Here is a 20736-nt window from a genome sequence, read left to right on the forward strand (position 1 = left end):
AATTGAGCAAGAGAAACAAACGCCCACAAGGCAGATCCTCACAGAACGCGGGTCAGCCACATAAGACCCAAAAAAGCAGCTCTATGTCTGTTCTGAGCGTACCTGATTTTGGTTAGAGAACAAAGGCCACTTGGCAGGTGATTTCCGGCCTCCTCCTCCCATGGGCCCTGGTTGTCACCACACCAGTGGGCCAGGGACGGAGCACTCACAGCCTTGAAGGAAATGAGGCTTCTGTGTGTTGCTTTGTGTGGCTCTACACAGCAACTGTGGCGACAATACTAAACCCACTTGTGAGCCGTTAGCAGAGGGGAGCAGTCATGTTCTCTGGCTGATACTGGGAGGCAGCGACAGACTCCAGAAAACCGTCTTGGATAATATCTCAAGCACATCACTCCATGAGCCTCTGATTTTATTAGAACTGATTTACAAGAACAGTCAAGGAGCCGTGCTTGCAGATGCGATGGGTGACGTTACTGGTTCCACAAAGATCTTCCAGAGCTCCTGTAGAGAACAGAGAAAGGCGAGATTCCCCAGGTTCACAAATGAGGCTTCATACTTTCATAAAGGGATGTATTAGGTTGGTGCAAAAGTAACTGCGGTTTAAAAGGTTAAAATTACTTTTGCACCAACCTGATAATTAGCCAGAGAACAAATGACATGTGGGCCATGGGCAATATGCAAACCAAGTGGGGCCTTCCTCTGATCTCCGTTGCTCTCGGCTGTTCTTTCTGCTTCACTGTGGCAAAGAAGCTGGATGGAGAAGTCCCAGCATTCATCCAGGAGGCATCAGGATACCATCCAATCAAAAGGGACCAGAACGGCAGCAAGTCGCCACAATTTCTCCATTTGGGGACATCTTTAGCGTCATGTACCATGGCTGCTGAATTTAGAAGTAGCTGCCTTCTTTGGCCTCTTAATAATGCTGACAGGTGGAGAAGGTACAAAAACATGCCAGATTCTTAGTGAAAGCTTCGTGTCCTCACTAGCAGAAGTAGTCTGTTTGCCATTTACTGGAAGTCTCACGGGCAGGGAGGCTGCCCAGAGACGGTGGAGCAATAAACAGAAGGGGAAAGCTGTACAGTGAAGGAGGCTCATAGGAAAAAGCCAGAATCATTTGAAATGTGTTGGAGGAGAAATCTACAGATACACTGGATGGACAGAAAGACACACAGGGGGTCCTAGAGCAAAGAAAGCCTAAAACATGGCTGGAGGCACAAATGCCAACACTGAAGCTGTCCTACTTTGAGCATACCACGAGACGGCAGAGGCCTTTGGAAAAGACAGTAATGCTGGGAAAATGGAAGGCAGCAGGAAAAGAGGGAGCCCACAGATGAGACGGACGGAGTCCCTAAAAGAAGCCACAGGCAGCAGTCTGCAGGAGCTGCACCCAGCACGGAGCTGTGAGGACGTCACTTATCCTGACTCCATGGCACATGACACACCCACCTCCTCACACACGGGAGCCACACAAAGCCAATGCTGTGCTCGCTTTGGGCATAGGATGAGAGCGTGGGACAGAGGGCCCTGTGGTACTCTCCTCCTGAGAACCAGGCCCAGGGCTCCACAGACACAGAGAAACGGGCCAAAAGGTAAAGACAAAAAGACGCGAATTCCCGTCCTTTGCATTTCTATGAATCCAGCTCCTGGTCATGTTAAGGGATTTTTAAGGGTAATTTGGACTTTTCAAATTTTCCCCAAGTGCTGGGTTTAAAAACAGTAATAGGAAGTGATGTGGCTCTAAGATTAAGTCCCAGTTCTGCCGTTTCCCGGCCAGTTGCCTTACTGGGGCATTCACTGAGACAGTGGATAAGAACTGAGCATGGCGCTTGGCACAGGCACCATTATTAGGGTGGTTACTCAGAGGCCTGATATGATGGGCTTCCATTGTTCAGGGTCATAAGGGTCACCAGTCATCAGACAAACCCACCGAGTCTGAGAGGCCAGCACATTTCCTCAGAGATGTGACCATCAGCACCAGAAGTCCCTGCATCAAGAGCTTCAACCCAAGCAAGTACCCCCCACTCACTTCCTGCTTCCAGAACCTTCCGTCCTCAGTCCTGCTTCCTCTGAGCCTGAACTGCCCACAGGAAAAGAACGTGCTATAAAGTCGACAGTTGCTGGGCAGGCCCTCCCCCAGACATGGTGAGATCCCACCACAGGTTTCATTAAGGAGAGCACTTTGCCAGGGAGTCAATAGCATCACGCCAGAGCAACCAGAGGCCCGAGACAGGTGGTCACACCTACCAGCTGCTGGATGCGCTCATATGCGAGGCGCTGTGGGAAGGAGGCCTCCACTGGCTCCACAGCAAAGCGCAGCTGGCAGTCCTCGAGCTTCTCTAGCCGGTACAGGGAGGAGCGGAAATGGTCGTAGGCTTCGCATGTGACGTCCAGGTGACTCAGCGTGAAGTTCAGCCTGCAAACAAGCAGCCGACACACTACCCATCATGGGGAAAGGTCTGGCTGTTGCCCACTGCTTGCCTTCCTGCCGCTTCCAATCTCACCCATGTTGCAGGGTGGGAGTCAGTGAGTGCCTACTGTGTGTTTAGCATCTGAACACGCTTCCTTCCTGAATGTGTAGGGCAGCTTGGGAGGTGGAAGTGGCTACCACCTCCACTTTGCAGATATGGAAACTGAGGCTCAGAGAGGGGAAGTCACATGCCTACAGTAACACCACTGCCCCAGGAGCTACAAATTGGTACAAGGGCTGCATGCAGACAACACCTGAGGCCAGGGCTCTGTGTGTAGGCCTGCTCACTGCCCCCTGCACCAGCACAGACATGGCACGTGGCTGGTCCATGACTATGAATGCAATGAACGGCAGAGGAAAAGGCAGAGGCCTAGGGGAGCTCGGTAATGGAGGGAATGCTCTTGGGAAGTTGGTGGGGTTGGGGACATTTCGGAGGGGGTGACTTCAGAACTGAGTCCTCACAGAGCATCCCCAGCCCGGCCACTTGCACCTTTCCACACCCTAAATCTGCCACACGATTTAACTTGAAATTCAATCTCTTCACCTCTTTCTGTTTTCCTTTCAAAATCTTTTATCATGAAAAATTTCAAAGATACAAAAGGAGTGAGAACAGGATGATGAACTGCCCAGCTTCAACCACTGTCAACTCATGGCTACTCTGTCACCTCTGTCCCCCACCCCACTAGATTATTAAAAAGCAAATGCCAGACTCCTGCCATAAATACGCTCATGTGTATCTTGAAAGGATCAAGTCTCTTTTCACCTAAAAACAAATTTAATAATTCTTTATCATAAAGTATCCAGTCAGTGTTCAACTTTTCCTGACTTTTCGATGTTTTCCTTTATAGTTTGTAAGATCAGAATCCAATGGAGGCCCCCATGCTGCCATCAGTCATATGTACCTTGAAGGAAGTCCCAGACATTATCGGTATAAACAAATAGGCCTGTTGGATGGCTTTGTACAGCACTGTGATCACTTCCACAGGGCGAATTTCTAGATGCTGAATTGCTGGGTCACTAAAGTATGTTCGGTTTTATGGATTTTGCTACACATTCCAAACTGCCTTCAGAAAAGTGTGGACTATCCTAAAAGACCGCGTCTCGCACTACACCTGTCACAAGATGGACACTCCATCAGCAGGAGCCCTAACGTTGTAGGATACTCAAACAGAAATGTCCCAGAGGGGCTATGTCTGCATCACGGAGAGGACAGAGACCTGGGGGACCAGCGGAGACAGGTGGCATCCTGGAGGGAATGTTCAGGAAAAGGAGAGGCCCTCAACAGACTGTGGTGGCCACATACCTCAGCTCTGGTGTACGGACTGCACTCAAATACCTTGCCTACTCAGGGATTAGCTGTGGCCCAGAAAGTTCCCTGATGTCTCTTGGCCTTCTGTTTGTCATCTGAGAAATGGGGATGGGGCAGTGCCCACACATGGGCGAGGCTGGCGCGTGGAGGAAACGAGGCCATGTGTGTAAAGGACCTAAAACGGGTGCTCACTAAGTGAGTGACGATGATGGCACTGAGGACAGCATGTTTAAAAGGTACGAGTCTAGCTCCTGGAATGCCAACATGGCCCGCGGTGCAAACCTCACCTTTTCTCCACAGAGAGGATGGCCGTGCAGGCGTTTTTCAATTTGTGAGCGAGTCGGCGAAGGGTTTGAAACAGCGCGTCCGTTAAGTCATCATCATAAAACACTGCGGGGAAGAAAAACGGCATTGGGGCAAACACGCAAATAGCAGAGGACTCGCTTCCTCAGAGGGTCCTCAGCGACACTGTGGACTGAATCCTCAGAGACATGGCAGCAGCAGTTAGAACGAACAGTGCACGTACATGTGGCAGGATGTCCTGGAAAGATGCTTCTAAAACACAGAGAATTCCGTGGAGGGGAAGGGATGCGTGCTGGGCTACACATGACGATGGTACAGCAGGGAGCAAAGGAGATTCTTACCTTCGGCCACGAGCAGTATGGTGGTGTGGTTGTACAGGTCGGAGATGTCCTCTTCTGACCAGCTGAAGAGGACATCAGGATCTGTGAAAGAAAAAAGGTCGTTTTGTGCTCCCTCCTTTCTCTGTGGGCCACAGCCTCTCACCGAGACCAACTGGAAGAGGCAGTGGGCACTGCCAGGCATCCCTGAATCCCTGTGTCCCAGCTTCAGGGACACGGCTGCTGTATGGAGACCCACAGGGAAAGAGGTGCCCTTTCTGTCAGGGCGTGGCCGCAGCCAGCGAGGGGCACATGGGTTCTGGCCTTACGTACTAGCTCGGCCGGTAGCATGTGAAACGTACGTCCTTGGTTTCTGTCCCCTGTACTTGCTGTGTAACCCCGAGAAAGGGGCTTCACCTCTCTGGGTTTCAGTTTTTGTATGAGAATGGGTGTAAGAATGGTTCCCTCAGAAGATGGCTGGGGAGGTGACAGAACCTAAAGTATGCTACATGCTTAGCAGGTGATAGGTACCCAACAAGCAATGATTTTCCTCGCCTGACAGCTCACAGGGGAAAATTTTTATACATAGAAAGAGCAAGCATGCATGCGAGTCTGAAATAGTTTGTCAAGAATTTAGAAAACCCTCCCACACAGGGCTCTGACCCATGTGGCCGACTCCCTGCTGTGGGCAGAGGACAGTGTGCCCAGCGGGACTTGCAGGAAAACGGATGAAGCCCTGGAGTCCGACGGACTTGGGTTCACACCCTGACCCTGCCAAGTACCAGCTGAGGGACCTGGGCAGGCGCTAACCTGAGCGTCAGTTTTCACTCATTATTCAGGGGTTACTGCACCTACTGTACAGTGACACTGGGAGGTCTGGCAACAGAGTAAATGTAAGGTGCCCAGCACGCTGGCCCTTGGGATGCCAACACAGGCTCCAAGAATGACAGCTGTCACTCTTCAGCCAACAGAGAGGACTTGTTGTGAGCCACGGACCCTGCTGTCAGTCAAGGCCCTGAGGCCGGGGGCCTTGAGGTACTACGAGGAACCACTGAACCAAAAGGGACTGGAGAGGAAGACACGCACCTGTGCAGAGGTCGTCTTTCAGCCAGTCCAGTTCTCTGACCTTAACTACACCGCCTGTAAAAACACACACAGAACTCCCCAAACTCTATAAACGATTAGGGAAAAAGGGACTTTTACACTATACACCCAAATCCATCCATCCATCCATCCATCCATCCATCCATCCATCCATCCATCCTCTCACCCATCGTTCCCCTCCCTCTCTCCTTCCTATTCTTTCATCTTCCCACTCATCTATATACATCCTGTCTTCTTTCCTTCCATCCATCCATCCCACATTTTCTGAGTGCTAAATATTAGGTCCTGTGCCAGACACAGGGACTACAAAGATTTAGGAGACATGTGCCCAGCCTTGGGGACCTGCAGCCGAGGACAGGCTAGGAAGTTAGCAGACACCGATAAGGCCGCATGGTCAGGGCAATATTAATGGAATGTACCAGGCAAACAGGAGAGAGGGGTTCTTGTGTCAGACGGGTGTCAGGGAAGGCTTGGATGGCTGGAGTGGAGGAGCCCCAGAGGAGGAGGGCCTACAGGCCCTGCAGGATTCAGGACAGGCACTGGAGTCGGAGAGTAATGGGAAACCTCTGAAAGATCTGGTGAGCTCGAGTGACCTAGTTTGAGTCTGGAAAAGCTTCTGGGTGGAGGAAGGTCTGGACAGGCAGTCCAGTGAGGAGTCAGCTGCTGGCATCTATCACATAAGTGCATTCCTGCAGGTGGTGCAGGGAGCTGACCATCCAGCAGATGGGCGGACAGGGGAGGCAGTCTGGGCAGGGGAAGAGCAGGTGAAATGAGTCCTTGGCTCGCTGGATGCAGGGCTGGATGGTAGGACTATCAGGAGAGGAGGCAGGAAAAGCAGGCAGGGGCCAGATCAGGAGGTTTGGGAGCCAAAGGAAGAGTATGGACTTTACCTCTGGAAGGGGTCAGTCTTTCATCTAGAAAGGTCCCTCTGGATGCTACATGGAGGGCAGCTTGGGCAGGTCAGACAAGGAACTGGGGTGACCAGGTAGTGTGCCATTGCGATATCTAGGAGGGAGAGAGCTAAAGTAGGACGTGGCGGTGGGCGTAGGAAGGGGGAGATGAAGCAAGGACAGTGATGTAGGATCGCAAGCCACGTGAAGCTAAGACTATGTCTGCTCCCTGCATTCACCTGAATATAATGGGAAGCAGGCAGACCCCCGTCTGCCAGGGTTACGGTCCTGGGTGTGTGTCCCACCTGCCAAACAAAGATACCTCCCTCCCAGGTGGAAGACCTGCTGGGCCTCACCTCCAGAGGCAGTCAGGTGGCTGTTGAGGACAACGTTTCGCTGGCACATGGCCAAGAGATCTGCACCAACATCTGGAATGACAGAAGGGCATGCCACAAAGCGCCAGCATGATGACACTTTTATCCCCGCATTCACGCCTGTAGAGCTGGGATCAGCAGCATGACTGCAGAAACGTGCAAAACTAAAACTAAAGTGTCTGTGTGTTTTACTGCCAAAATTAAATATGGTCAACTTAAGGCTCTTTTTAATGATCTTTTCTTTAAATAAGAGATGATTATCCTGGTGGGGACAGACCGTGTGTGCACTCCAGAAGAAAGGGGTGAGGGCTCCCCTTTTATATTTTTTTGGAGTCCATGAAACATGCACTTCTCCTAGCCCACTTGAGTGTTTCTAACAACGCCTTAAGCCAGTATCATGGATCCCATTTCACAGATGAAAGACTTGAAAGCAAAGTCGCATAACTAGTAAGAGCAAAGGCTGGGATGTGGATCCAGGTGTCTCTGACTCCAAATCTAAGCTTGCTCTTTGACACCCCAGAAACCTGACTAGAGTCAGAAGGGCGTTTGGATGTGATCAGTCGAGAAGCAGAGCAGATTCAAACAGGCCGGGGCATGCTCTTGTGTGCGTGGTTCACGTCACTGCCATCTGTAGCTACCCCAAGCCGCCTGCTGATTCTTACCAGGTGGGGTTTCCTATCATTTCAGCAGAAATGAGTCACAGTGCAATAAATCCTTGCTGGGGATGTTAGAAAAGTGCTTCACCAAAAATTAATTTTCAGTTAGGAGAACGTACGTGTGGAAGGTGCAGAGAGTCTTGTTAATGACATCTGCCTGGCCCACTGTGGCTGTGGACGCGCCACCCCACCCACTGCAGACTCCCAGGGGACGAGACCATTGTCTCCATCCCAGGGACCACACAGAGTCTGGTCAAGGACCGGTGAGGAGCTCCCTGCTCACTGAGGGGACACACCTGTCTCTTTTCCTGGGCCACCGGGTGAAGAGAATATTGATGGAGTGTGTCTGACAGCACACAACTGGTTCAGAAGTTTTTAAGCCTCTATGACAGTTTTTGTCAAAACAGATCTTGCGTGAGAGTCTAAAATATGAAACAGAAAAAAGGCTGTGGGGGTGGGAGACCTGGATGGAGCCTTGGGCTATTCCCCCACCCCCTTACTACATTATGACCTTGGCTAGACATTTGACCTTAGCCTCAGTCTGCCCACTTGGACAAAGGGATGGTAAAACGCTTCCTGGCGACAGACAAGCTCACTGTGAAATGACAACCAGGTGCTGATGGATGTGAAAGGCTATAGTCACTAACGTACCATCCAAACACAAGCTCGCTTCTTCACGCTGGTAACTCTCAAGGGTAAGACCACATAATTACATCCTGCTACTAGCACTAGGCACTGAGCACAGTTCTCAGGCATCACATTATGGCTTGACATTTAGAAGTGTTTATTGGCAACCTACACGAAACGGTCAAGGAGCAGCCAATAGGGTGGCAGCCTGCAGAGTCCTGACCAGTGGTTAACTCAGGGTATCTGAAAAGTATGGAATGCCCTCATCACAGGCAACCCCTGGATTCCCTTTGCTATCTCAGCAGCAAAAGACCTGGGCCATGAAAACATGAACTAGGAATCAACAAATTGCAAACCATACCGGCAGATATCATTTTCAACTCGCAGATATTAAAGATTTAAAATTTAATAATGCTTACCTAATGAGATACTCCTCTCTTAAAAATAGGTACACTCTTTCTGAAAAAGCACACTGGCAAGCCTGGGGTTGAGTTGACAGTACTGCACTAGTCAATTTGCTGGTTTTCATCAAGTACAGTTATGTATGTTATCACTGAAGGGAGCTGGTAAAGGGTAGATGGTACTTTCTGTAATATTTTAGCAATTTCTCTATGAGTCTAACATTATTTCAAAATTAAAAAATAAATCAGCTGGCAATATGTATTAAAAGCTTAAGAAAGGTCACACACTTCTAGTCTAAGGATTAACAGACAATGATGCACAAAGGTGCTCACTGCCGTGCAACTGATAAATGCAAAAAAAAAAGAAAGACACAACAAAAAACAAACAAAAAAAACACCCCCAAAACATGGGAACAACCAAAATGCCCAGCAAAAGGAAAGTGGAAAAAAAAAAAAAAGATGATACTATCTGGATGTTAAACTCGTATTTGTAAATAATTTTTTATGACATGGGAAAATACTCTCAAAAATGTTTTTTCAATAGTTTTGGCAGGATACAGATATATGTGTGTGTATATATATATATATATATATATATATATATATATACACACACACACACACACACATATATACATATATATACATGTATATGTATGTATACGTGTATATATATATATGGTTTGATTTCAGATACTGTTTGGGAGTCTGTACACACAAAGGGAAAGAAAAAAGATTATAAAAGAAATACACAGTTAAAATATAGATTCTAGAACTCAAGCTCCCCAAGGATAGCAACCTGACCTGTTTTATTCACTCCTGGATCCCCTACATCCAGAACCATGTCTGGCACATAGTAGGTGCTCAATAAACTGCAATGGCTAGATGAATTGGGGGATTATAAAATTATGAGTAATTTTTATTTGTTGTTCTCCATGTTTTCTACTAAGAGTAAACAAGGTTTCTATAATCGGGGGGTGGGGGAAATAACAAACTTGTTTTTAAGCCTTATAAAAGGTATGTCCTCATGGTTTTCTGAGATGTCTGCTCTTTGGTAGACGAGTGAGCAAAGGTACCGGCAGAGCTGCTGGCACCTTCTTAAGTGGAAGTGGTCCTGCACCTGCCGGGTTCTGCTGCCACTGAGGACTGGGTGTTGCTGGGTCATTCTGACATTATTGAGAAAACCAGTGCAACAGGATGGCAAAATCACTAGCAGCCAACGTCCCACTTCCAGTTTCACTCCCTCACTCTTTTTACAGTCAGGACATGCTGTGAGATGGTGGGCGTTACCTGTACAATACACCGTCTGCGCCACAGTGGCTGCGACGATGCTGGCAAGCCCCGTGCCAGCCCCGAGCTCCAGTACGGTGCATCCCTGGAAAAGGTCCCACTGGAATAGGATGTAGTCAGCCAGGAACAGGGCACCCCGCCACACCTGGAGGGAGATGGACAAAGAAGGACCGAAAATGTGAGGCTCAGGAAAGATGCTTCAGGGCCATGGGAAGTGGACAGGACCTACCCACCTGCTTGCCAACATCTTCCAGGGGCGTGGCCATGGTGTGTTCTGGACAAGATGGAAACCAAAAGAGAAAGGGCCACTGTGAAAATGGGGATGGAGAGAACACAGACAGATGGGGCACATGGCAACCTGCACACACAGTGGGCACTAGAGTCAGGCGTCTAAAGAGCGGCAGAAACACAGGGCATGCTCCCAGTTGGGAAGGGACATTTGAGCATCACTCATAGGCCAGGCACCAGGACTCACTGTCTCAGGAAATTGGGTCTCTGTGCCCCACAGTCTGACAACTAGGGTCACAATAGGTCTTGTCCCAATTTAATCAAACACAAACCCCCACACCTCCATTTTTTTATGTTCAATAACTGCCTATTACAATTGTCATGTTTATATTGTTTTGATCAACTGCACACTGATAACAATCACAACGCATTTCAAAATATGTTCTTATACTTAGAACCACATGAGACGTTAACAAAATAAACTTTGAGTTTATATCCTTTTTTAGGTGAAGAGAAGTATGATAAGAAATGTTCTCAAGCACAAAATAGGTTAGGATAAAATCTGGTGGTGGTAGCTGGGGGAAGAGACTAGAAACATGAGATCAAGGAGAAAAAGGAATGATGGCAAATATTTTTGCCGTGAAATGGGAATGAGCTCTTGTAATTTTTAAGCAAGATGACGATGGCTATCAAATTAACACACAACACATGCATAGTTGAGTAGCCTCACACGCTCCCTGGTCTAGCAAGCATCAAACCACAAGCTGCTCACAACAAAAGAGGAGCAGGGACCGAGGGACTGAGGGAAGGGAGAGGGTAGCAAGGAAGGAAGCAGCATTGGTAATGCTACCATGTTCCCCTCCAGGAGGGTCTGCCCCAGGAGGGGACATGGGCAGCCTGAACATCCCTTGTTTGTTTTTGGTCCCCTCAAGCACTCAAGGTCTGAGCATCTCACTGCAGAGACGAGCATTTAAAGATGAGTGCTATCTGTACAACTGGGGTCTAGAACATAAGCCAGCCGCTCTGTCTGGTGCTCAGTGGAAGCTGCAGCTCTCTGCCCCCAAGTGAGTTGAGAACTGGCTATGTGCAGTCCTCTTGGGGACCCAGGCCACCACGCTGAGGGTTTCTCCAGGATAAATCTGACCTGAGATTTCTGTCCTTTGTGCAGACTTAGAATCTGATTCCTGAATAAAAGGTGAGAAATAATTGCCCACCAGCATCCTGGCTGGATTTGACACTTTTAGTAAAATACGCTTTCAGGAGAACTTCAGATTGCCAAAGCCCAAAACGTACCCATTTGGTTTGAAACTGGAACAAAAATATGAGACTGCGAATGGGAAGGTGGGGAGCCCACAGACCAGCCCTTTGCTATGGGACTTTGTTCTTAGCTTGCATGATAGTAAATCCCAGAACGTGAAACACTCATTGTGGAATAACCAAGTCTGCCACTCCCCTCCTTAGGGAGTCCAAGTGAGAATTGAGAGGAAAGGAGCCATCATCAACCCCTTAGGAAAAAACTTTGCAATGTTCTGATCACATGATGTGGAAAACACAGGCTGTTGTGTCAGACAGATCTGGGTGTGAATCATGACTCTGTCACTGACTAGCTGTGTAATCTTGGGCAAGTTCCTCAATGTTTGAGCCTCAGTTCTCTCAGCGAAGCGGGAATACTCATCCTTGGAAAGGCCATGAGGACCAGGGGTAATCCACGGAAAGCATGGGGTACAGTTCTGGTGGGAATCCATTTCACCCCCTGGAGCAGTCTAGAACACAGCCTGCCTGGTTTGTGCAGGCACTCAGTAACTGCTAAATATGTGGGTGCACAGATATCAGAGCTGCTGTTCTGTCTGTTTTTGAGTGTCCCAATGAACCCCATGCTTCCAACCCAAGCCAGTGCCCAGGTTTACCTGGGACCTTAGGCACCATCAGAGACCCTGGATCTCAATGAACAGACTCAAGCCAGAGCTCCTCTCCCCCAAATGAGCAGTGCTGGGGGTGGCAAGAGTCCCGGCTATGGCGATGGACCACATGGATTCAGAACCTTCCTCACCGCCAAGCTGCATGACCTTGGACTTGTCAATTCCTCATCTGTATGGGTACCTCAGAGGAGGCTGTGAAGACTACATGAGATTGATGTAGATAAAATACCAGGACATGACAGGTGTTTAACCAGCACTGGACACCTCCTGCCCTGGCTCCTTACATTTCTAGGGATTTAAAATCCTGGCGTCACCAAACCCCTCTGCTCCACCCCTATGCCTGGGTGGGGGACAGTCTTGATCCTGCCTGCTGAAGCCTCTTTCCCACACCCCTTCTGCTACTTCCTCACTGCCCCTTCCCCACCTGGCTCCTAGGGCCTAGCTTCCACTCCATTTGATCAGCCCACAAGACTCCTCCAGATTAACTCTGGGTCTACCTCCCTGTCCCCCTACCACACTCCAGAATCTCTCATGGCTCCCTGTTGCCAGTCAGACTGGCCGAGTGTTCCACACCCTCTACCCCTGACCCACACACCCTCAGCACGCTGGGCTGGGTCAGAACATGGACGTGGGAGGCAGTAGCAGCAATGCATCCTGGAGGAGGTGAGGGCTAATGGCTACAAGACCCTGACCTGGGCCTGAACACACAGCCAATGCTCTAACATACAATGGTGCTGCCTTGGGGACAGGTGAGCCTGTATTTACCTATTTTGATGACATCACGGGTGCTGCCCTCTTGTGCTTCGTCTCCTAGGATGTCATCTTCTTCCTGCATTAGAATCATGGGATGTACCTTGTCTCTCGGAGGCCCTGCTGGCTTGGGGTCAGAGGCAACCTGTGGTCTTCTCACAACATCCAAATCCCCATCCTCGTCCAGATGAGCTCCCACCCACTCCTGGCCAGTAGAGTCAGCGCTGGCCTGGAGGGAGAAGCCCTCACTGCTGCCGCCACTCCCAGGAAGGGACCCGGTGCTGCCTGTCCCAGCAGGAGTCTCTTCTGTGGGAACATCTCCGTGATCACCACCCTTAGCCCCTGAGTCTGTCTGAGCGTCTTGGTTCCACACAAACTTGAACTGGGACAGGAAAACTGAAAAGCAAGACAAAATGTAAATGGAGAATATTTCTAGCTGTCTTCTTGTTCCCTTCCCCTTCTTCTTTCAGAAAATTTGATTTCCACCCAGAAAAGGTTTTAAAGGCCAGGTGGAGACGTACTAACGCCAGCAGAAAAGGCCTGTGGATTCAGCCGTGACACTGGGGTCACCAAAGCAGTCACAACCGCCACCAAGAGCAGCTACCATTTGATGAGCATCTACAATGTAGATACTCAGCCCACATTATCTCATGCAATCCCCACAGTCGCCATGATGATAGCAGTAGCAGCTCCATCTTAGATATGGAAACTGAGGCTTAGAAGTTAAGGGAGCTGAGAAGGTCATACAGCTTTGAATGTGGCTGCTGCTCAACTCCTAAAAGCTGATGCCCTTCTCACTACACTTGTTTCCCTTCTGAAGGTCTGGAGGACAGGACAAGGACACCAAGTGCTCCTTACCATCTGGTGTCCAGAAAGTCACTGGGACAAGTTTCAGTAAGAGTATGTGTGCCAGGAGAGGTGGGCTGAAGGTGGGAGGTGCAAGGACTTGAGCAGACAATCCTAGGCTGGAGTCCTCCATCTCTCCAGTCTGTGTGACCCTGGGTAAGCCACTTATCTGTTCTTAGCCTCAGTTTCCAGAATCCAGGAAGCCAAACTGAGACACGAGGGAAAGGGGTGTTATTAGTCAGGCACACCAGAACACCAAGCTAAAACAGGATGATGGGAGCTGCGGAGGCTGGCCAGGGAGGGCTTGTCTGAGATGACACCTGAGGAGCCAACACTAAGAGGGAAGAATGTTCTGAGCAGAGTGAACAGCAAAAACAAAGGCACTGAAGGAGAAAGGTATGTGCCTGTGCCCTTTGTAAGGGACGGAGAGGAGCAGAACGTGGCCGCAGAGCAGAGAGGGACAGGGGCTGGGTTGGCTGGGCCTCGCAGGCCAAGCTGAGGAGTCTGCTTTTATTCTAAGAGCAAGGAGAAGACACTAGAGGGTCTAAATCAGGGCAGAGATGCAGTTTGCATTTTCATAAGATCCCCCTGGCTTCTGGGAAGATGAGTGGGGGAGAGTACATGGAGAAAAGACAGGGAGCCCTGATGGGAGTAGCTAGAGGCAGCCAACAAAGGATGAATGGGGCTTCACTGGGATGGGGCAGAGGGGATGGAGGGAAGTGGGCAGACGGAACCTCAGTGCCCTGTCTCCCCTACTGGACATTGGGCTCCCTGAGGCAGAGCTCATTCACTTTTATATTCCCAGCATTAAGTCCTAGGCCTGGCACACAAAACAGGTTCTCAGGAAAGCACAGTTTACTCAATTAAAGAAAGGCACTTAAGAAGCAGTGTGAGCAATCCAGAACAGTTAAGCAAACCAGTCTTCCCAATCTTCCCCCACCCCTCCCAACCCCCCAATGAGTATGAGAAACCACAAAACAAAATGGAAACCAGGAGGTGCTGGGCCCATCTGCACACAACAGGACCTTACCGGGCTGCCCCATGCCATTCAACCTCACCATGAGGTGTTTCTGGTTCGGGGTGCAGAGGTGGATGTCTGACAGCACAGTGTCGCTTTTGAAGGTGACCTCCTCCATAGCTAGTATGGGAGCCTGCCACCATGACCGGGGCTCCACATTAATCACGGGACAGCAGCACCTGACAGGTGAGAACATGTCCTCAGTATAGCAGGTACCAAAGGTTGACAGGTGGAAAATAGCTCTGTTATCACTGTGGGGACAGAGCCCCAGAAAGCAGTTTCCAGGCTCTCGGCCTCACATGGGAAGCTGCTGGCTCAGGTAGTAGATGGTCGTCAGCTGTGACTGGTTGCCCGTCAGCTGTTACCCGTTAGCCATTAGCCAGATATAACTGCCATGGCTGAGCTAGCAAGGGCGGATTGCAGTTAGCAGAGGGATTTCGGATCCTGTGGCTCCTGCTTCCTGTGCCTCCAGCCGCCAGCGACAACATAGTGGCATGACTCTTTCCTATTTGGCCTGACCATGTCCTGCGTTCTTAGGTGGGGAGCGGGAGCTGAGAGCCCGCGTGACAATCACCGGGTTGGGCGGGGGGAGGGTCAGTGCTTCCCTTCTGCTCTTTCCATTTGTCCTAAACGAGAAAGTCTCCCGACCTGGGCAAGGGAAGCAAATCCAGCTAGAACTGTATTATTTTACTTACACTGTGTTCATTTTCACAGCGGTCTTTTATTTATGGCAAAGAATCTGAATTTCCATTGATATTGATAAAGATGTTTTCCCTTTTTATTTTTTCCAACTTTATTATGAAAGTTTTCAAACAGACAAAAACGTTGAGCGTGTAGCACATACTGCTTAGCCTAACTCACTGACCAACACTGTCCTATGTGCTCGCTCTATCTGAGGCTGACAGTGAGGAGCTGGGCTCCAAGTCCCTGGGAGCCGGGATTTCCAGATAAGGCTCGGTGCCAGGAGGACCCCTGAATCCTACCCTATCCCGCCGCCTCCCCCCAAAACTTACCCGCCACGGGCCGCAACCCAGAGTCCTACCCGCCCTCTTACCGCGGGGTTCAGACGGTCGCCATGTTAGGCGGCCTGCGCAGGCGCGGCACCACCTCCCCTGCGTGCGTCCGCCCGCCCCGCCCCCGGGTCACGCCCGGCTGTGAGGGTTGCGCATGCGTACAGGGATCTCCGGCTGACACGTGCAGTTTTAGTTCTGGGATCCTGGGGGTTTGGGGCGGTGCTGGCTTAGGGACAGGGCTCACCTGTCCAGCTTTGCTGGGGTGTCCGGCCTGGGTGGGACCAGTCTGCGCGTGAGGGACCGTTAGATAACTCGCCCTAGGTCACTCAGCTGCTAAGTGGTGAGGCTTGGATTCAAACCGGGTAATCTGGCACTAGAGCCAGGGCTGTTAACCAGCTTGTCAACTACCATTTATTAACCTTATCATCCTCGCTCCTTTATACATGCAGCCTGGGCTGTAGCCGTCTTTGTTCAGCCCGATAGACTTTCTTAAACTTTCCTAACTTGCCCGACCGTTCGTGTTCCTTTATCGTCTGCCCTATCAGTGGTTACTGTTGGTAAAACACGAGGGTTGATAGGATGACCGAGCAATGTAGATTATTTTTTTTAAGGAAGCAGATTGTGTTTCCTGAACTCCCTAGGACAGTACATGGAGAGCCAGCTGGCCATCTTGGGGACACCATTGTAGTCCTGGTCCAGTTGTCTCCTGGGGTGTTGCTGTTGGAAGGGCACAGAGGAAGGTGGTTCTTTATATCCTGAGTCTCTGTTATTTATAAGCCACTCCGCCGGCCTCTCCGGCTCGCCTCTCCGCCGTTAAGTTCTTCATCCGTACAATCACCGTACAATCACCGCTGAGGCTCAGAGAGGTGAGAAGTGCCTTATTCAAAGTAACCCAGCTCCTGAGTGGCAGAGCTGGTGTGGGGACAGAGCCCCAGACAGCAGTTTCCAGGCTCTGGGCCTCACGTGGAAAGGTGCTGGCTCAGGTAGTAGATAGCCGTCAGCTGTGGCTAATTGGCCATCAGCTGTAACCAGTTAGCCACTGGTATAACTGCTGCGGTTACGCTGGTTGGAGAGTGAGTCAAGTCGAGAGTTGAGTCGGTCGGTTGGCAGGCAGCAAAGCGGACAGCAGGTTGCATGTTGTGTGAATCCAGCCTCCAGCGAGACTATAGTAGGATGACTCCCCTGCCTATGGCTCCGTGGGTGTCCCTTTTTGGCCTAGCCACATCCTGCGTTCTCATGTGGGGAGCGGGGGCTGAGACCTCGCAGGCCGCCCCACACGACACATGGCTCAGCGAGCAGGGTATGGGGCCGGCCAAAGCTCTCCGAGGAATGGTGGAGCAGTTTGTGCATGAACACTCAGTCTCGGGAAGCCCTTGAGGAGCCGCGATAGAGATGGGGAGCGCAGTCTGCCTGGGAGAGAAGTGACCCCTCGGTGAATTGGTGGTCCTCTCGAGCCTCCGGATGGCACATCACCCTTTTGGCCATAGCAGGTATCACCAGCTTTTTGGTGGGGGGCTGCTGTAGGCTCCGAGGGTTGCGGACATTTTACACCGAGGCCTCCACCCACTCAGACACCTGGCGCAGCGAGCAGGATTCCGGCCAGTAGGAATGGCGTCTGACTCTGGGTAGGTGGCCCCCACACAGTGTGTGGTGCCCGGTGGCCACTGTTCTCGAGTTGGACCCCCAAGGAGGGTTGGGAGGACATGGACGGCTCTCCGGCCAGCGTGGAGAGGGCCCTGCAGGCTGAGCGGTTGCCGGAGGAGGCGAAGGCTACAGCCGGCCGTGTGGGCTGGATGTTCCTCACGGCCTTGAGTCTCAACACGGAAAGTGCACCTAATGAAAGAGCTCAGGTGCCAGACCAGGTGTCCCAGTTGGAGGCGCTGGAAGCTCGGGTCTGCCTGTTAGAAGAGCGGCCCCACAGTGGAGACAGGCAGAGGCGAAGGAAGCGAGTGGAGACAATGTAGCTCCCAACCACCGGGCCCGGCCAATCTTGAAGCAAAAGGTAAACCGTGAGCAACCTTTGGGTCCCGGGAGCGTTGCTGCTGGCAACCCAGCTGTGACTGAGTTCACAAGCTACACCCCTTACACTCCCACTGAGTTGCAGGAGCTGGGGAGGCGGTACCTACAGCGCCCTGGAGAGCCAGTCTTGGGCTTGGCTATTATGTTTATGGGATGAGGGAGCAGACAACATTCTCTGCTCCCAGGTGAGATGGAAAAGCTAGCCTATGTGACAGTGCATCCGTCCCTGCCACAAAGGTTACAGAACTGCCATAGGTTGGCCCAAAACCAGGGCAACCACTCTCTAATGGAGTGGCTCACTGCTGCGGTACGCACAATATGGGGACAGGCTGGCAAGCTGCCAGACACTGTGAGTCAATGGCAGTCATATGCAGAACTTACTCAAATCATCCGTGAAATGGGTATGAGACATGTTATTTCCAACCCTAATATGCAGGGGCCAGATGACGAGCTTTTTACAGCCAGCATGAGAGATCTGGTTTTGGATACTGCACCTGCGAGTGCTTTTGGATCCTTGGTTGCCATTCTTATGCCCCATGTGGGGCGACGGATCCATGAAGTTACAACTGCCACGGCCACCGTAGGGAATGTTGAAAGCTGGAGGCAAAGGAAGTTAAGACAGGAGGTCCAAGCTGTTGAAGCCCAAATCAAAAGTAAAGAGGTGAGGTCGCGGGCCTCAGAGAGTGATACGCGCACAGATGTGCCTTGATCCGGTGGCAGCAGGGGTCAATCGGGAAAAAATAGACCAACAACCCAATGCACTCTTGTTGGAACTTTGGAAACACTTGCGTTCAGAACAGCAATTCCAGAGAAGCCTAAAGGAGAAGTCTGGGAAAGCACGACCCGTGTCCCTCCAGGACTTCATGCGGCCACTTGAGGCCGACTCCTTTCAGCTTGATTAGGGGCGGGGCCAAGGTACCCGGTCAGAGGGGACGAGCAGGGACCGGAGGCCCCACATGGAACTGTCCATACTTTGGTCCCCTTCTAATGTGCAGAGGGTTTTGGCCCTAGTGGACACTGGCGCAGACTGCAGTCTCGTTTATGGGAACCCAGAACTGTTCCCTGGACCAGCAATCTGCATTGATGGCTATGGGGGAAAGACTGTGACTGTGAAAGCTGTTTTCTTACCACTGGGTATAGGAAGGCTTCCCCCTTGCACCTACAAGGTTTATGTCTCCCCCGTTCCGGAATATATTCTAGGGGTGGACGTGCTACATGGCCTCAGCTTACAGACGTCAGTAGGAGAGTTCCATCTCCTGATCTGGGTGGTGAAAGCAGTGACACATGGGCATACTCACCACCCTCCTCAAGTGTTGCCACAGCCCTGGCGCGTGGTTACAGTGCGACAGCACCGCCTGCCAGGAGGGCAGGAGGAGACTGGTGGTACCCTAAGAAGTCCAAAGAGCCTGGCTGTGTCCAGGATTCTGTATTCATGTCCAGGCTCCTCGCACAGGGACCCTCGCAGAAGATGTTTGTCATGTAGATTGTGAGGCGAGACCCTGTAGGGGTGGAGTGTGGGGACAGAGCCAGGAGTGCAGTTCCCAGGCTCTCAGCCTCACGCGGAAAGGTGCTGGCTCGGGTACTAGATGGCTGTCAGCTGTGGCTAGTTGGTCATCAGCTGTAACCAGTTAGCCAGTTAGCCACTGATATAACTGCCGCTGATGAATTGGTTGGTCAGTTGGTTGGTTGGCAGGCAGAGAAGCGAACAGCAGGTTGCAGATCGTGTGGATCCAGCCTCCAGTGAGACTATAGTGGTATGACTTCCCCATCTATGGCTCCGTTGGTGTTCCTTTTTGGCCTACCCATATCCTACGTTCTTAGTGGGGAGCGGGACCAGAGACCCCACAGGCCGCCTCGCAAGACAAATGGCGCAGCGAGCAGGGTCTCCTGCCTGACAAATGGTGCAGCAAGCAGGGTCTCCCGTACGACAGCTAGGATTCAGACTCAGCTTCCGAGTGAGTTTGTTGGATGGAGCCTCAGAATGAAAGGTCCTTTTAGCACCACAAGCATGTCTGTTTCTCTGAGAGTCTTCTCCAAGGTTTGGAGATGCAAGGGTTACGGTGATAACTGATATGTCTGGGGTGTCCATCACCTCTGCTGCCTGGGCTAATGCTATGTGTGCAACAAAGGGAAAGTGGACAAATTGCCAGGGGTGTGATAAGAAGCCAGTTTGCAGGAAATTGCTATCAGGTTATTGTTATTAGCTTGGGTATTCAAAACAGTCCCTTTTCCAAACCATCTGTTTACCAAACTCTTAATGTGTTTTCCCAGTTAGCTCTAGAAGATGTCCTGAAGAGAGAGCTCTTCCCCTTGGTTTGCTGAAAGCACGTAATTGTAAGTCTGTCCCCTGCCTCTCACCAGCTTCTAACAGAAGCTGCTACAAATATACAGTGATCTCCTCTCTGGTTCCTCGTTCTGTGTGGACCGGCACCAAACTAACCTTTGGGTGGGTTACAGCTGGGTTCAGATCCCATCTTATCACTGTTTAATCATATTCACTCATTTACTACATAATTGTGGAGAGCTTTTCACATGCTAGGTACTCAGGCAAGTTACTTTACTTCTCTGAAACTTAATTTTCTAATTTCTCAAGTACTGGTAATAATACCTGCCTTGCAGTATTGTGCAAATGAATGAGATAGAGCATGTGGAAATTTCCAGGTACAACTTCCCTTCACTTCTTGAGGTGAACTGACAGTATCTGGTGTATTTTAAAGAACCCACTAATTTCCATAATTTTGCCAAGTCATATTTGAAGTGCAAAGGGGCTTTCACTGGTCAAATGTGGGACAACATATGAGCATTGCAATGGATAGTGGCAAGAATAAAATAATCTGTGTAAATGGTACTTAAACAAATGGGCCTTTATCCCTTTGGACTGCTCCAAGAAAATATCATAGATTGTGTGGTTTATAAACAACAGAAATTTATTTCTCACAGTTCTGGAGCCTGGAAGTCCAAGATCAGGGTGCCAGCACAATTGGGTTCTGGTGTGACACCTTGGGGTGACACAACATTCAGATGATAGCAAAAATGCTTGTACATGAGTGTTTATAAGAACACCATAATAGCAAAAACATCAAAACACCTTAAATGCCCATCAACTGAAAAACCGATGAATAGAATGTGGTAATCTGTATAATGGAATGTTTTCCAGCCGTAAAGTGAAACAAAGTTCTGATACATGTTCCAATGTGGATGAATC

At 50.4% G+C, this 20736-nt stretch overlaps 1 protein-coding gene across 4 annotated transcripts; it reads right to left on the minus strand.

Annotated features, from left to right (window-relative positions):
* Positions 1-392: 392 nt before the first annotated feature.
* LOC308495620 (methyltransferase-like protein 22) lies at positions 393-15639 on the minus strand. Of its 4 annotated transcripts, none has more exons than XM_081080586.1 (12): positions 15513-15596; positions 14512-14678; positions 13494-13689; positions 12651-13031; positions 9972-10012; positions 9739-9883; positions 6747-6818; positions 5483-5536; positions 4421-4501; positions 4064-4166; positions 2245-2413; positions 393-501 (listed from the first exon to the last, which is right to left on the minus strand). In XM_081080586.1, the coding sequence occupies exons 3-12, from the start codon at positions 13612-13614 to the stop codon at positions 436-438; spliced, it is 1233 nt and encodes a 410-aa protein (XP_080936712.1). In that variant the 5' UTR covers positions 13615-13689; positions 14512-14678; positions 15513-15596; the 3' UTR covers positions 393-435. The 4 variants fall into 4 exon arrangements, with proteins under 4 accessions (XP_080936712.1, XP_080936714.1, XP_080936713.1 ...); XM_081080588.1 differs by having other exon boundaries at positions 393-922; XM_081080587.1 differs by lacking the exon at positions 13494-13689 and having other exon boundaries at positions 15513-15639.
* Positions 15640-20736: the final 5097 nt, after the last annotated feature.

Source organism: Rhinolophus hipposideros (genome assembly GCF_964194185.1).
Source record: "Rhinolophus hipposideros genome assembly, contig: HAP1_SCAFFOLD_340, whole genome shotgun sequence".
NCBI classification, from domain to species: domain Eukaryota; kingdom Metazoa; phylum Chordata; class Mammalia; order Chiroptera; family Rhinolophidae; genus Rhinolophus; species Rhinolophus hipposideros.